The 13,634-nt window shown below is 44.5% G+C and overlaps 1 protein-coding gene across 2 annotated transcripts in view; it reads right to left on the reverse strand.

The window, feature by feature from the left end:
* LOC116985943 overlaps positions 1–13,634 on the reverse strand; it is a 261,983-nt gene that overhangs the window by 143,244 nt on the left and 105,105 nt on the right. For both annotated transcript variants that reach the window (XM_033041073.1, XM_033041072.1), the window contains exons 72-84: positions 13,029–13,156; positions 12,063–12,196; positions 11,169–11,263; positions 10,723–10,882; positions 9,822–9,849; positions 8,682–8,763; positions 7,911–8,078; positions 7,189–7,400; positions 6,567–6,661; positions 5,972–6,084; positions 5,419–5,574; positions 4,579–4,778; positions 857–945 (exon numbers count right to left, since the gene is read on the reverse strand). In XM_033041073.1, the coding sequence (XP_032896964.1) occupies positions 857–945; positions 4,579–4,778; positions 5,419–5,574; positions 5,972–6,084; positions 6,567–6,661; positions 7,189–7,400; positions 7,911–8,078; positions 8,682–8,763; positions 9,822–9,849; positions 10,723–10,882; positions 11,169–11,263; positions 12,063–12,196; positions 13,029–13,156 (1,660 nt within the window). The remainder of the gene's footprint in view (positions 1–856; positions 946–4,578; positions 4,779–5,418; positions 5,575–5,971; positions 6,085–6,566; positions 6,662–7,188; positions 7,401–7,910; positions 8,079–8,681; positions 8,764–9,821; positions 9,850–10,722; positions 10,883–11,168; positions 11,264–12,062; positions 12,197–13,028; positions 13,157–13,634) is intronic.

Below are 13,634 nucleotides of genomic sequence, written 5' to 3' on the forward strand. Positions count from 1 at the left end.
CAAACAGACTCAAAACACACTCAAAACCACTGAACTACTGTCTACCTCATTGGTGGCCCTCAGACTGTCCTTCTTCCGACTTTGCTGGCTTGACCTTGCACTAAATGTTATTCCCTAATCATGTATCTGTACACGGTAAATGGCTCGATTGTAATCATGTATTCTCTTTCTGCTGACTGGATAGCAAGCACCAAAAGCTTTTTACTCCACCTCGGTACATACGACAATAAACTAAACTAAAATTAAACTGTCTAACCATCACATACTTTGTTTCAGTGAAGCACAGCTTATCTGATTGAAGCTCAGGGTGTTGGTGAGTCAGGGGTAGAGGGGGGGTAATGGGGGAAGAGCAGGTAGACAGAGTGGAATCTGGTCACCCAATAATATTCCATAATCGGGGACATCGTCTCATTCTCCTCTACATCTCACTGTGGACATTAGACGTTGTCTATGGAACTGTTAGGCTACAATACTGAGAACTATATTCCACATTCTGTATCTTACTTGGTCACATGGTGGCACAACATTAGAGTTGCTGCTTTACATTGCCAGAGATTCGGGTTTGATCCTGACTACGGGTGCTGTCTGTACGGAGTTTGTACATTATCCACGTGACAACATGGGTTTTCCCTGGGTGCTCTGGTTCCCTTCAACAGTGCAAAAACGGACAGGATTGTAGGTTAATTTGGCTTTGATTAAAAATTGTAAACTGTTCCTAGTGGATAGGATTTGCTGATGGTGGATAAGAAGAAGCCGTTCTTGAACCTGAATCTTATGGTTCATGGGCCATCTTTGACTACGGCGGGTCATAACAACTCCACCTCTGGAGCTTTTCAACAAGAAAGCGCAACGTCACCTTGCAGGAGATAAGCTTTGATGCCATCATAGATTTCCCTCTGTTTGTCTGCAGTAAGTTCATGGTAGGGCTCATTCAACGTTCTTACACTAAAGGAGAAATTCAAGAAATTTAATAACATTTAGAATATCAATATCAATCAATATTAATATTTTATTACATGTCATTTGAACCTCAGTGAGGCTCAAACGAAACTCCGTTTCCACAGCCATACAAACAAAGATAATATGCTACAGACATACACACAATTCAATTTACAAAAACATCCATCACAGTGAACCCACTGTGATGGAAGGCAAAGACTTTTCTCTCCCCTGTTCTCCATTTCTCTCCCGATGTCGAAGCCCCAGGCGGGCGATGATAAGTCCCACGGCCATTTTAGGCCGCGCGGGGCGATGTACGGCCCCGCTCCCGGTCTAAATGTCACAAAGGTGGAGCATCATCATCAGATTGACTACAGTTACTAAAGAAAACAATTTAAATCACAACAATAGAACTGAAAGTGTAGCACCATACAATCAAATGGTGATTGTATGGTGCCTACCAGAGGACCGGGAGAAATTCAGAGTCCAGCAGAGGAGGACAAAGGGCTTAATTAGGAAATGGAAAATAGATTATGAAAGAAAACTGGCAGGGAACATAAAAATTGACTGCAAAAGTTTTTATAGATATGTGCCAGATAGGAGTAGTTCCTGAGGACTGGACGGCAGCTAATGTACCCCACTTTTTAAAAAGGGAGGGAGAGAGAAAACGGGGAATTACAGACCAGTTAGTCTAACATCGGTAGTGGGGAAAATGCTAGAGTCAGTTATTAAAGATGGGATAGCAGCACATTTGGAAAGTGGTGAAATCATTGGACAAAGTCAGCATGGATTTATGAAAGGTAAATCATGTCTGATGAATCTTATAGAATTTTTTGAGGATGTAACTAGCGGAATGGATAAGGGAGAACCAGTGGATGTGTTATATCTGGACTATATTCAGAAGGATTTCAACAAGGTCCCACATAAGAGATTAGTATGCAAACCTAAGCACACGGTATTGGGGGTTCAGTATTGATGTGGATAGAGAACTGGCTGGCAGACAGGAAGCAAAGTGTAGTAGTAAACGGGTCCTTTTCAGAATGGCAGGCAGTGACTAGTGGGGTACCGCAAGGCTCAGGGCTGGGACACCAGCTATTTACAATATATATTAATGATTTGGACAAAGGAATTGAATGCAACATCTTCAAGTTTGCGGATGACACTAAGCTGCAGGGCAGTGTTAGCTGTGAGGAGGATGCTAGGAGGCTGCAAGGTGACTTGGATAGGTTGGGTGAGTGGGCAAATGCATGGCAGATGCAGTATAATGTGGATAAATGTGAGGTTATCCACTTTGGAGGCAAGAACGGGAAAGTAGACTATTATCTGAATGGTGGCTGATTAGGAAAAGGGGAGATGCAACGAGACCTGGGTGTCATGGTACACCAGTCATTGAAAGTAGGCATGCAGGTGCAGCAGGCAGTGAAGAAAGCAAATGGTATGTTAGCATTCATAGCAAAAGGATTTGAGTATAGGAGCAGGGAGGTTCTACTGCAGTTGTACAGGGCCTTGGTGAGACCATACCTGGAGTATTGTGTACAGTTTTGGTCTCCTAATTCTTGCCATAGAGGGAGTACAGAGAAGGTTCACTAGACTGATTCCTGGGATGGCAGGACTTTCATATGAAGAAAGACTGGATAGAATCGGCTTGTACTCGCTAGAATTTAGAAGATTGAGGGGGGATCTTATAGAAACGTACAAAATTCTTACGGGGTTGGACAGGCTAGATGCAGGAAGATTGTTCCCGATGTTGGGGAAGTCCAGAACAAGGGGTCACAGTTTAGGATAAGGGGGAAGTCTTTTAGGACCGAGATGAGAAAAACATTTTTCACACAGAGAGGTGTGAATCTGTGGAATTCTCTGCCACAGAAGGTAGTTGAGACCAGTTCATTGGCTATATTTAAGAGGGAGTTAGATGTGGCCCTTGTGGCTAAAGGGATCAGGGGGTATGGAGAGAGGGCAGGCACAGGATACTGAGTTGGATGATCAGCCATGATCATATTGAATGGCGGTGCAGGCTCGAAGGGCCGAATGGCCTAATCCTGCACCTTTTTTCTATGTTTCTAAATGGTAACATTCAATCAATTTTTCGTTACATGTATATGTATGTGGTGAGAGATACTCTATCAGTGCCAAGAATGACTAGGAGCAAAGGAGGATGGAGATAGTGGTGGACATAGCCTGGTCCATCACAGGTATTGATCTCTCCACCATTGAATAGATCTACAGATGCATTGCCTCAAGAGGGCAGCCAATGTCAAAGACCCACACCATCCCAGCCACGCTCTTATCTCACTGCTGCTGTCGGTAAAATGCATGGTCCAGAGAACCATAAGATCCAGGTTCAAGAACAACCTCTTCTCATCAACCATTAGGCTCTTGAACCAAACCACACAAACCTAACCTCGACCCTGTCCCAGCATCAAACAACTAAGGATTTTGTATAAAATTGCTCAATTAGAGCCTGGCTATCTAGTCTAAATATTGATATGGTCATAAGTGATAGGACAGAATCAGGCCATTCAGACCATCAAGTCTACTATACCATTCAATCATGGCTGATCTATCTCTCCCTCCTAACCTCAATTTACCATCTTCTCCCTATAACCCCTGACACCCAAACTAATCAAGAATCTATCTATCTCCATCTTAAAAATATCCATTGATTTGGCCTCCACAACCTTCTAAGGCAAAGAATTCCCCAGATTCACCAATCTCTGACTAAAGTAATTCCTCCTCATCTTCCTAAAGGAATGTCCTTTAATTCTGAGTCTATGACCACTAGTCCTCGACTCTCTAACTGGTGGAAACATCCTCTCCACATCTGTGATCCGTGGATGATCACGGGTTGATCTGTGATCATTTGTTTTATTATGATTTATTATATATTTAGTTGGTGTGTTCTTGCATTAATATGGCTGTTTTCTCTCCATTCCTCTCTCTCATCCGATGATATGTAACACATTCAGTAACTAAGACATGAGATAGACACAAAATGCTGGAGTAACTCAGGCGGACAGGCAGCATCTCTGGATAGAAGGAATGGGTTACGTTTCTGGTCGAGACCCTTCTTCTGACATTTTGGATAGAGACCCTTCTTTGAAACCCGAAACGTCACCCATTCCTTCCATCCAGAGATGGAATACTTTATTGTCACATGTGACAAGACACAGTGAAATATTTTGCTGGTATATCCAGTATACAAATAGCAGCCACCTACAGCAATGACAAATTTACAAAGCACGTCGGCTCCTCCTTTTGTCCTCCCCCCATCCCTCATCGTGGTCCCCCCTCGCCAGGTTCTCCATTGTTCTTCTCCCTCCCTCATGGTGGTCCCTCCACACTCTCATTGGCCGTTGACCACGAGGCCTTACTGCCGCCGCCGCAAGATCTCACCGCCGCCGCGAGATCTCACCGCAGCCGACAACCCACTTCACGTGTCCGTACCAACTTCTCCACACGCTGCCGTCCTCTCCCGAAGCCTCCGTGGTGCAGACCCGGGCCCAAACTGTGGCCCCCTCCGACACGCGTGGCCAGGCGAGCTCCTCATGCCGACCCGTGAGACCATGGCCGGGCTCCGACCCGGGCTTCTTCGTGACCAACCGTGGAATATACATTCAACGTAGGTGTGATTGTACTTACATTTTGCGGTAGGAAAGACAGTCGATCCTCAGGCTGTTGTTAGAAGCCAAAAGGGCAGAGGTGATGAATGGCAGATATGGAGTTAGTCTGATCTGAAGCCATTGATCCACCTGGGTGACGTTGAGCACAGGCAGACTGCTGGTGAACAGAGGCCACACACTCTGCAGGATCGCAGCTCGGTCAGCAGCTGAGAGTTTACTCTGGCGAAGGAAGAGGAAACAGGCTTCTGTTAAAATTATACATCTTAAATTTAACGGAATGATGTGACACCCAAAGCTTTTGGCTTCTGTAAATTGTCCCCAGTGTGTAGGATAGAGCTGGTGACCAGGTGATCGTTGGTCGGCACAGGCTCGGTGGGCCTGTTTCCACTCTGTATCTCTCAAACTAAAACTAAAGGATCAATCCTGACCTCGGGTGTTGTCTGAGTGGAGTTTGCACATTCTCCCTGCGACAACATGGGTTTCCTATGGTGGTTCAGTTTTCACCCACATCCCAATGACCTGCGGGTTTGCAGGTTAATTAGCCTCAGATAAATTGCCCCTCCTATGTAGGGAGCGTGAACGGGTGATGAATGGTCGGCATGGACTTGGTGGGCCAAAGGGCCTGTTTCCATGCTGTGTCTATAAAACAAACACATCTCGTAAACTCTACAAATTCTCCTCCACAAACACTGTGTGCTAACAGTCAAAGCCTCCACACTCATTATTCCTTCTGCGTGTGAAGCACTGTACCAAATACAAGGGCCACAAATCACTTAAGGTGTCCCTATCTGTTTGGAAGCCCCCCCCGTTATCAACAGTACATCGTAAGGTAGGAAACATAAAAACAGCTGCTGCTCACATCTTGGGTTCTTTCATTGAATCTGTCCACGAATGCAGCCAGTTTGTGAATGGGTTGGACATGGACTAACACTCTGGTCAGGATCTGGTTGTCATCAATGAATCCAGGCATGCTCAGCACATCAGCCAAGTCACGGGGATCGGTAACATTGATCACCTGTAACAATAAGAGTGACAATTTTACCTCCATGACCAGAAATAGTCCACACATCGCACCTGGACACAGGGTCAAGGTTCAATTTCCCTGTAAATGTATCAGAAAGCATCAGTGCTGTTAATAGACACAGAAAGCTGGAGTAACTCAGTGGGACAGGCAGCGTCTCTGGAGAGAAGGAATGGGTGATGATCCTTCGGTTGCCATCCTTCTTCAGATCTGAAATGTCGCCCATCATTTTTCTCCAGAGATGCTGACTATCCCACTGAGTTACCCTAGCATCTTGTATCTATCTTCGGTGTAAACCAGCATCTGCAGTTCCCTCCTACACATCAGTACAGTTAATATTGTCTCAAAGATAAATTAACAATCACTCATGCTTGCATAATTTTGCTTTTACCTCAGGAGTCAGGAAAAATGCATTCGTCAGATTGAGCAAACCAGCAAAACTTTGGAAATAGTTTTTCACGTAGATGGTAACGCTGCCATTTTCAAAACAACGCAATGGGAATGCTGAGAGGAAAGAAAATAAATATGATCCGTTTGACTAAAATTATACTTTATTCATTATAAATGTTTTGTTTAGTTTACAGATACAGCGCGGAAACAGGCCCTTCGGCCCAATGAGTCCGCGTCATCCAGCGATCCCCACACTATCCTACACACAATCGGGACAATTTACAATTATACCAAACCAATTAACCTACTAACTTGTACGTCTTTGAAGCGTGGGAGGAAACCGGAGCTTCTCGGAGAAAAGCCACGCAAATCACTGGGAGAATGTACAAACTCCGTACAGTCCGCACCAGTAGTCAGGATCGAACCCGTGTCTCTGGCGCTGTAAGACAGCAACTCTACCACTGTGCCACCATGTGGCCTAAACATCTGGAAGCTAAATTATGCCACAGACTAACAACGACGGTGAAATATTGGGGCATTAAGAATTACAAGTCAATTTCTCTTTCTTATCATTTACAAATGCCTTTCCATCTTACCTGTGTTGTTGAGGTAACCAAAGATCCATTGTCTCAGCACAGTTTCCCGTGTTACACGCGGCATTTCAACAAATCCATAATTCAGGCCATTTAAGCTAAACAAATAGATATTTATGTCATTATTTGTTGGGCACCAGATCAATAGTAACCTTTCAATTGGTGAGAACAAATTTAGGATCTTTCCCAAATGATGCCTCAAACTTTAGGATCTTTCCCAAATGATGCCTCAAACTTCAGCTAACTGAAAGGTAGTTTTACCATAAAGATTGCCTGTGTAATAATGTTAGAAAACTCTGACAAAGATTAGTTTCAACATACCCTGCAAATGTTCCCGAGCTTAGCTCATCTTCCTTTTTTGTTTCTCACCGCCTCTCATCTTCAGAGGATCGGCTCTTCACTGAAAAATAACCCTGAAGACAACCTGCGGCTTTGCAGACTTGTGTAAAAGGTACCCTGGTGATTGAATTGCTGTTGGATCTTGGAATGACCCTTGCCTGTGTAAGGCACTGTGTACTGGGTGGTTCTCCATGGCAGTGAACAAGTTAAATTGCCCTCCGCATGGTCTACTTCCTCAATGCAACATGCAGCAACAGATGATTGTAAAAGAGAGGTGTCCACTCACACTGCTCGGTAACCTTCACAGCTGATGTCCCTTCTCAGCAACTGCATCAGCACCGACTGGGAAATGCCAGCAATGAACGGCCGGAATTGCTCCTGGAACCACTTCCTCAGGAAGGCGGGACTGGTCAAGTTGTCCCTGGTCCTCACCACCTCCCACAAGGCATTCAGAAACGTTATTTTTGTCATCAGGGGAATTAATGTTGTGTTCCGTGTCTGAAACAAACCACACACGTCAGCAGTGGACACAGAGATTCCTTTGTAGATATGACATCACACTTTTCATTAGTTCAGAATTCCTACCAGGAGCAGAATTAAGCCATTCGGCCCATCAAGTCTACTCAGTCATTCAATCATGGCTGATCTATCTTTCCCTCTCAATCCCATTCTGGTGTCCTGCCTGCTCCCCATAACTCCTGACACCCAAACTAATCAAGAATCTGTCAATGTCCTCCTTAAAAATACCCAATGACTGTGGCAATGAATTCCACCATCTGACGAAAGATTTTAATACATTTATTACCAACGAGAGGTTAATAGCACAGGTGGAATCTCTTGGATGAGAACAGATTGAATGTTCCTCACTGTGGTCGCTCTCCACATCCCCTCTATCGAAGCCTTTCACTATTTGGTTTACAAGGTGTTGATTGTGTATTTTGAACCATACCAAAGATTCTTACCGCATCACTGAAAATGGTTCCTAAGTTGCCTCCCTAGATGAATTACCTTGTTGTTGAACATGTCCAGGGCCTCCATCAATTTGGTTCTGTTGAGCTTCTGAATGAAAACAGTCAGGGCCGTTTCATCCGATCTGTTCAGAGGCTTCAGGCCAGTGAAGCACTGAAACACCTTTGACAAGAGGTTACTGCTTAAACCGAAAAGCAGCAGCTGAGGCTGCAGAGGAAAAGAAGTTGCCTTAGATTATAACATCCCAGAATATTGGTGTTCACTATCAACGATGAGCAATAGTTCACTAAACAGCCATTCAAAGCACAGCAGTTAAAGGTAGTCACGGAAGTCAGACACATGCAGTCTTAATACATTTAACATTATTATGGTGATCTAAAAGAGGTGTACAAAATCACAAGAGGAATAGATCTGGTGGATGCACAGAGTTTCTTGCCCAGAGCAGCGGAATTGAGAATCAGAGGACATTGGTTTAAGGGGGAAAAGATTTAATAGGAACGTAAGAGGTAACTTTTTCAATAAAGAGTGGTGGGTGCATGGAACCAGCTGCCAGAGGAGGTAGTTTGAGGCAGCGACTATTCCAATGTTTAACAAACATTTAGTTAGGTACATGGATAGGATAAGGTTTAGAGGTATATGGGACAAATGCAGGCAGCTGGGAATATTGTAGATGGGACATGTTGGTCGGTGTGGGCAAGTTGGACCGATGGGTCTGTTTCCACGCTGTGTGACTTTATGACCATGACTATTATTTAAGTGCAAGCTGCCATTGACGTATTCGTGTGAGATTCTAGTCATGACACTGCTTACCTCTGCACATGCAAACTGTGTGATATTGAAGTTGCATAGTTGGCTTGCATTAACTGCAGTCAGGAAATCATTCAAAGCCGAACTGTGCAAAGAGAATTAAAAGCACTTTCAGAGATGGAGATTGGTTGAGAAACAAACAACAAAGCAACCTATTTTTATTGCTCATAGGGGGACATAATTAAAAAATTAACCTTTTATTTCATGTCATCTGCCATTCCCAAGTGAGGCACAACAGTAATTGGGCACCATAATGATAGATGTACAATAGACACAAAGTGCTGGAGTACCTCAGCGGGTTAGGCAGCATCTCTGGAGAAAATGGATGGGTGACGTTTCTTCTAAAGAAGGGTCCCGACCTGAAATGTCACTGGTCCTTTCTCCAGGGATGCAGCCTGACTCGCTGTGTTACTCCAGCACTTTGAGCCTATGTTTAACATAAACCAGCATCTACAGTTCCTTGTTTCTCCACAATGACAGATGAAGTCAGACACTAACAAGTTAACCTTTAAGGTTCACCTGTATCTCCTCCAACCTCATCTACTGCATCCGCTGCTCTAGATGTCAGCTGATTTACATCGGTGAGACCAAGCGTAGGTTGGGCGACCGTTTCGCCGAACACCTCCGCTCAGTCCGCAATAACCTACCTGACCTCCCGGTGGCTCAGCACTTCAACTCCCCCTCCCATTCCCAATCCGACCTCTCTGTCCTGGGTCTCCTCCATTGCCAGAGTGAGCAACAGCGGAAATTGGAGGAACAGCACCTCATATTCCGTCTGGGGTCCTTGCGTCCTTATGGCATCAACATTGAATTCTCCCAATTTGGCTAGCCCGTGCTGTCTCCTCCCCTTCCTTCACCCTCTAGCTGTCTCCTCCCACCCTCCCATCCGCCCGCCCTCGGGCTCCTCCTCCTCCTCCCTTTTTCCTTCTTTCTTTCCCCACCCCCCATCAGTCTGAAGAAGGGTTTCGGCCCGAAACGTCGCCTATTTCCTTCGCTCCATAGATGCTGCTGCGCCCGCTGAGTTTCCCCAGCAATTTTGTGTACCTTCGATATTCCAGCATCTGCAGTTCCCTTTTGAACACTAACAAGTTAACAGTGTGTCATGGGGGTACGATAGAAAAGGCATTCACATCAAATTCTTACCTGTTCACACTGCGGCACAATCTTCCTTCTGTTTGAGAAAGTAGAAGTAGTTAATAACAGATTTGAATTATAACACTTGGATTAACTAGAGTAAATCACTGGGAGAACGTACAAACTCCGTACAGTCAGCACCAGTAGTCAGGATCGAGCCCGGGTCTCTGGCGCTGTAGGCAGCAACTCTACCACTGTGCCACCATGTGGCCTAAACATCTGGAAGCTAAATGAGGCCACAGACTATCAACGACGGTGAAATATTAAAAGAGGTGTACAAAATCACAAGAGGAATAGATCGGGTGGATTGCCAGAGTTTCTTGTTCAGAGCAGGGGAATTGAGAATCAGAGGACATTGGTTTAAGGTGAAGGGGGAAAAGATTTAATAGGAACCTAAGAGGTAACTTTTTCACATAAAGAGTGGTGGGTGTATGGAACCAGCTGCTAGAGGAGGTAGTTTGAGGCAGTTACTATTCCAATATTTAACAAACATTTAGTCAGGTACATGGATAGGATAAGGTTTAGAGGTATATGGGACAATATATTATTGTTGCAAAGTAGTACTGATAATGTTTTATTATTCTTCATAAGTTCATCAGCTATCGGAGCACAATTAAGTTATTCGGCCCATCAGGTCTACTCCGTCATTCAATCATGGCTGATCTATCTTTCCCTTTCAACCCCATTCTCCTGCCTTTTCCCAATAATCCCTGACACCCGTACTAATCAGTAATACTTCAATATCCGTCTTAAAAATATCCATTGACCTGGCCTCCACAGCCTTCTGTGGCAGTGAATTACACAGTTTCACCACCCCCTGACTCAGTAAATTCCTCCACATCTCCTTCCACCCGTCTTTGATAAAATGTACTCACTGCAAGTGTCTTCTGCTGTTGTGGAAACAAGTTACCTGTTGAATTATCTGGAATACCGCCCTTCAACCCAAGCTTGCGGACTTCAGACTCATTGTTTGAGGCCACCCAAACCACCACAACAGTTTCATTCACACCATTCCGGAGAGCTTGGAGGTTAAACCCGAGCAGGTCGATGATGTTCTGGGCGGTCAGATTCTGAGATAGAAACACAATTCACGAATGAGCAAAACAGGCGAGATATCGCACCTCATCAGGACTAATATCATCAGTTCATATAGGGTTCATGGTTTTCTTGTTCATTAAGTTTTCAGACAAGTCAGCTGTAAATGTGTGTGACCACAATGACATGTTGGTAATCAGTGGCAGTATTTCAGGATCAGAGGGTGTGAAGGCGATGGGCTGTGAGAGAGGATGTGAAGTAAAGGAACTGAACGCGTTGCAATACTTAAGCAGACAGAGGCTTGTCACCGACAATTTGTACCTGCACTTCTTCCGGATTCAAATTCTTGAAGATTCCAAACTCCATGTTGACTTTATTAATTGCAAGAAACTTCAAGTCATCAGTTGTGGCACCGCCTGGAAGAAGCAGAGACATTTCTCAGATGAATGCTGCAGTTCTGCACATTCACACAGCCTGGGGCAGCTCCAGCCAAGACCGCAAGAAATTGCAGAGACTTGTGGACACAGCCCAGACCATCACACAACCCAACCTCCCTTCCAGTGACTCCATCTACACCTCACACTGCAAGGCCAGCAGCATAATCAAGGCCTAGTCTCACCCTGATCACTCCCTCTTCTCCCCACTCCCATCAGGGAAGAGGTACACAAGCATGCAAGCATTTACACCCAGATTCAGGGGCAGTTTCTTCCCAGATATTATCAGGTGCCTGAACCATCGTATCAAGAACTAGAGAATGGTCCTAAGCTACCATCTACCTCATTGGAAACCCTCGGGCTATCTATAATCGGACTTTACTGGACTTTATCTTGCACTACACGTTATTCCTTTTATTCTGTGTCTGCACACTGTGGATGGTTCGAGTCTATTCGTGTATACTCTTTCCGCTGTATGGAAACACACGAGAAATTGCTTTACACTGTACCTCGATACACGTGACACCAACCTAAATGTGATGAAATGAAACTAAATAAACTAATCTAAATTAAACCAAACCAATCTATCAGATTGGATTGGATGCAAAGCAAAGCTTTTCACTGTATCTCGGTGCATCTTAATCTATGAGTAACCCAGATCTGAATTGGAAAAGCCCAGTCACCGTGGATCCCATGCATATTAATCTTTTGGAGAAGCGACCATGAGACCACCATCAAAATCAGACACAGAAGGAGTAAAATAAAACTTTGATTTACTTACCAATATACGCCTTGATCAGTTGATAGTATGTGATGGGGTTCTTTTGCTCAGGTTTCAGTGCCAGGAGGGCCTGATTGTAAAGGAGGTTTTTGACCGACTGAGGACAAGAAGAAAACTCCAGAGCCCCGGCGTCCCTGTGGGAGTAAGATTACATCGTCAGTCTCAGTTTGTGCTTCAACCATTGCACCAGGTTAGGGGCTTGCAAAACTAGTGTGGACTAGAGTGATCGGTGATGGGCTTGGACACGGTGGGCCGAAGGGCCTGTTTCCATGCTGTGTGTTTCACTCAATCAACCACACGGTGGCACAGCGGTACAGTTGCTGTCTCAGAGCGCCAGAGACCCGGGCTCGATCGTGACTACGGGTGCTGTCTGTATGGAGTTTGTACATTGGACTGGGACTGAAGGGTAGCCAATGTAACCCCACTTTTTAAGAAAGGAGGGAGAGAGAAAACAGGGAATTATAAATAGACCAGTTAGCCTTGCATCAGGAGTGGGGAAGATGCTCGAGTCGATTATTAAAGATGTTATAGCAGCGCATTTGGAAAGCAGTGACAGGATCGGACAAAGTCAGCATGGATTTATGAAGGGGAAATCATGCTTGACTACTCTTCTGGAATGTTTTGAGGATGTAACAAGTAGAATGGATAAGAGTCAGTGGGTGTGGTGCATCTGGAGTTTCAAAAAGACTCTGACAAGGTCCCACACAAGTGGGCAAAATTAGAGCACATGGTATTAGGGGTTGGGTATTGACATGGATAGAGAACTGGTTGGCAGACAGGAAACAAAGAGTAGGAATTACCGGTCCTTTTCAGGATGGTAGGCAGATGGTAGGCAGCTAGGCTCAATGCTGGGATCCCAGTTATTTACAATATAGATTAACGATCTAGACGAGGGGATTAAATGTAACATCTCCAAGTTTGCAGATGACACAAAGCATCGATCAAGCTCTGAGCTGTGACACTCACGTCAGATTTGAAATGTTCACCAGTTGCTCTCTGTCCAGAATGCACAAGTTGCCTCCACCAACAGCTTTCAAAGAGACTGCATTAAGAACATAATTGAACCGGAGGTATCTTGTAATGATGGCTTTAACCTGTAGAAATACATTTGGAGAACACAAAATAAATTCCAAACTTCTCTGTGATGTTGGTTTTATTCTAAATTTAATATGGAATAAGATCAAAATAACTTTTCAGTGAAGAAATTATAAATTCATAAGATCTTGGAGCAGAATTAAGCCAGTCAGCCTATCAAGTCTACTTCGCCATTCAATCATATCTAATCTATCTATCCTTCTTAATCCCATTCTCCTGCCTTCTCCCCATAACCCCTGACACCCGTTCTAATCGAGAATCTGTCAATATCCACCTTACAATGACTTGGCCTCCACAACCATCTGAGGCAATGAATTCCAGGTTCCGCACCCTCTGATTAAAGAAATTCATCCTCATCTCCGTTTCAAAGGTACATCCTTTTATTCTATGCCTCTGGTCCTAGACTGGTCCACTAGTGGAAGCATCCTCTTCACATTCACTCGATCCACACCTATCACAATTTGGTAAGTTTACAAT

Source organism: Amblyraja radiata, chromosome 22 (genome assembly GCF_010909765.2).
Source record: "Amblyraja radiata isolate CabotCenter1 chromosome 22, sAmbRad1.1.pri, whole genome shotgun sequence".
In the NCBI taxonomy this organism is placed as follows: domain Eukaryota; kingdom Metazoa; phylum Chordata; class Chondrichthyes; order Rajiformes; family Rajidae; genus Amblyraja; species Amblyraja radiata.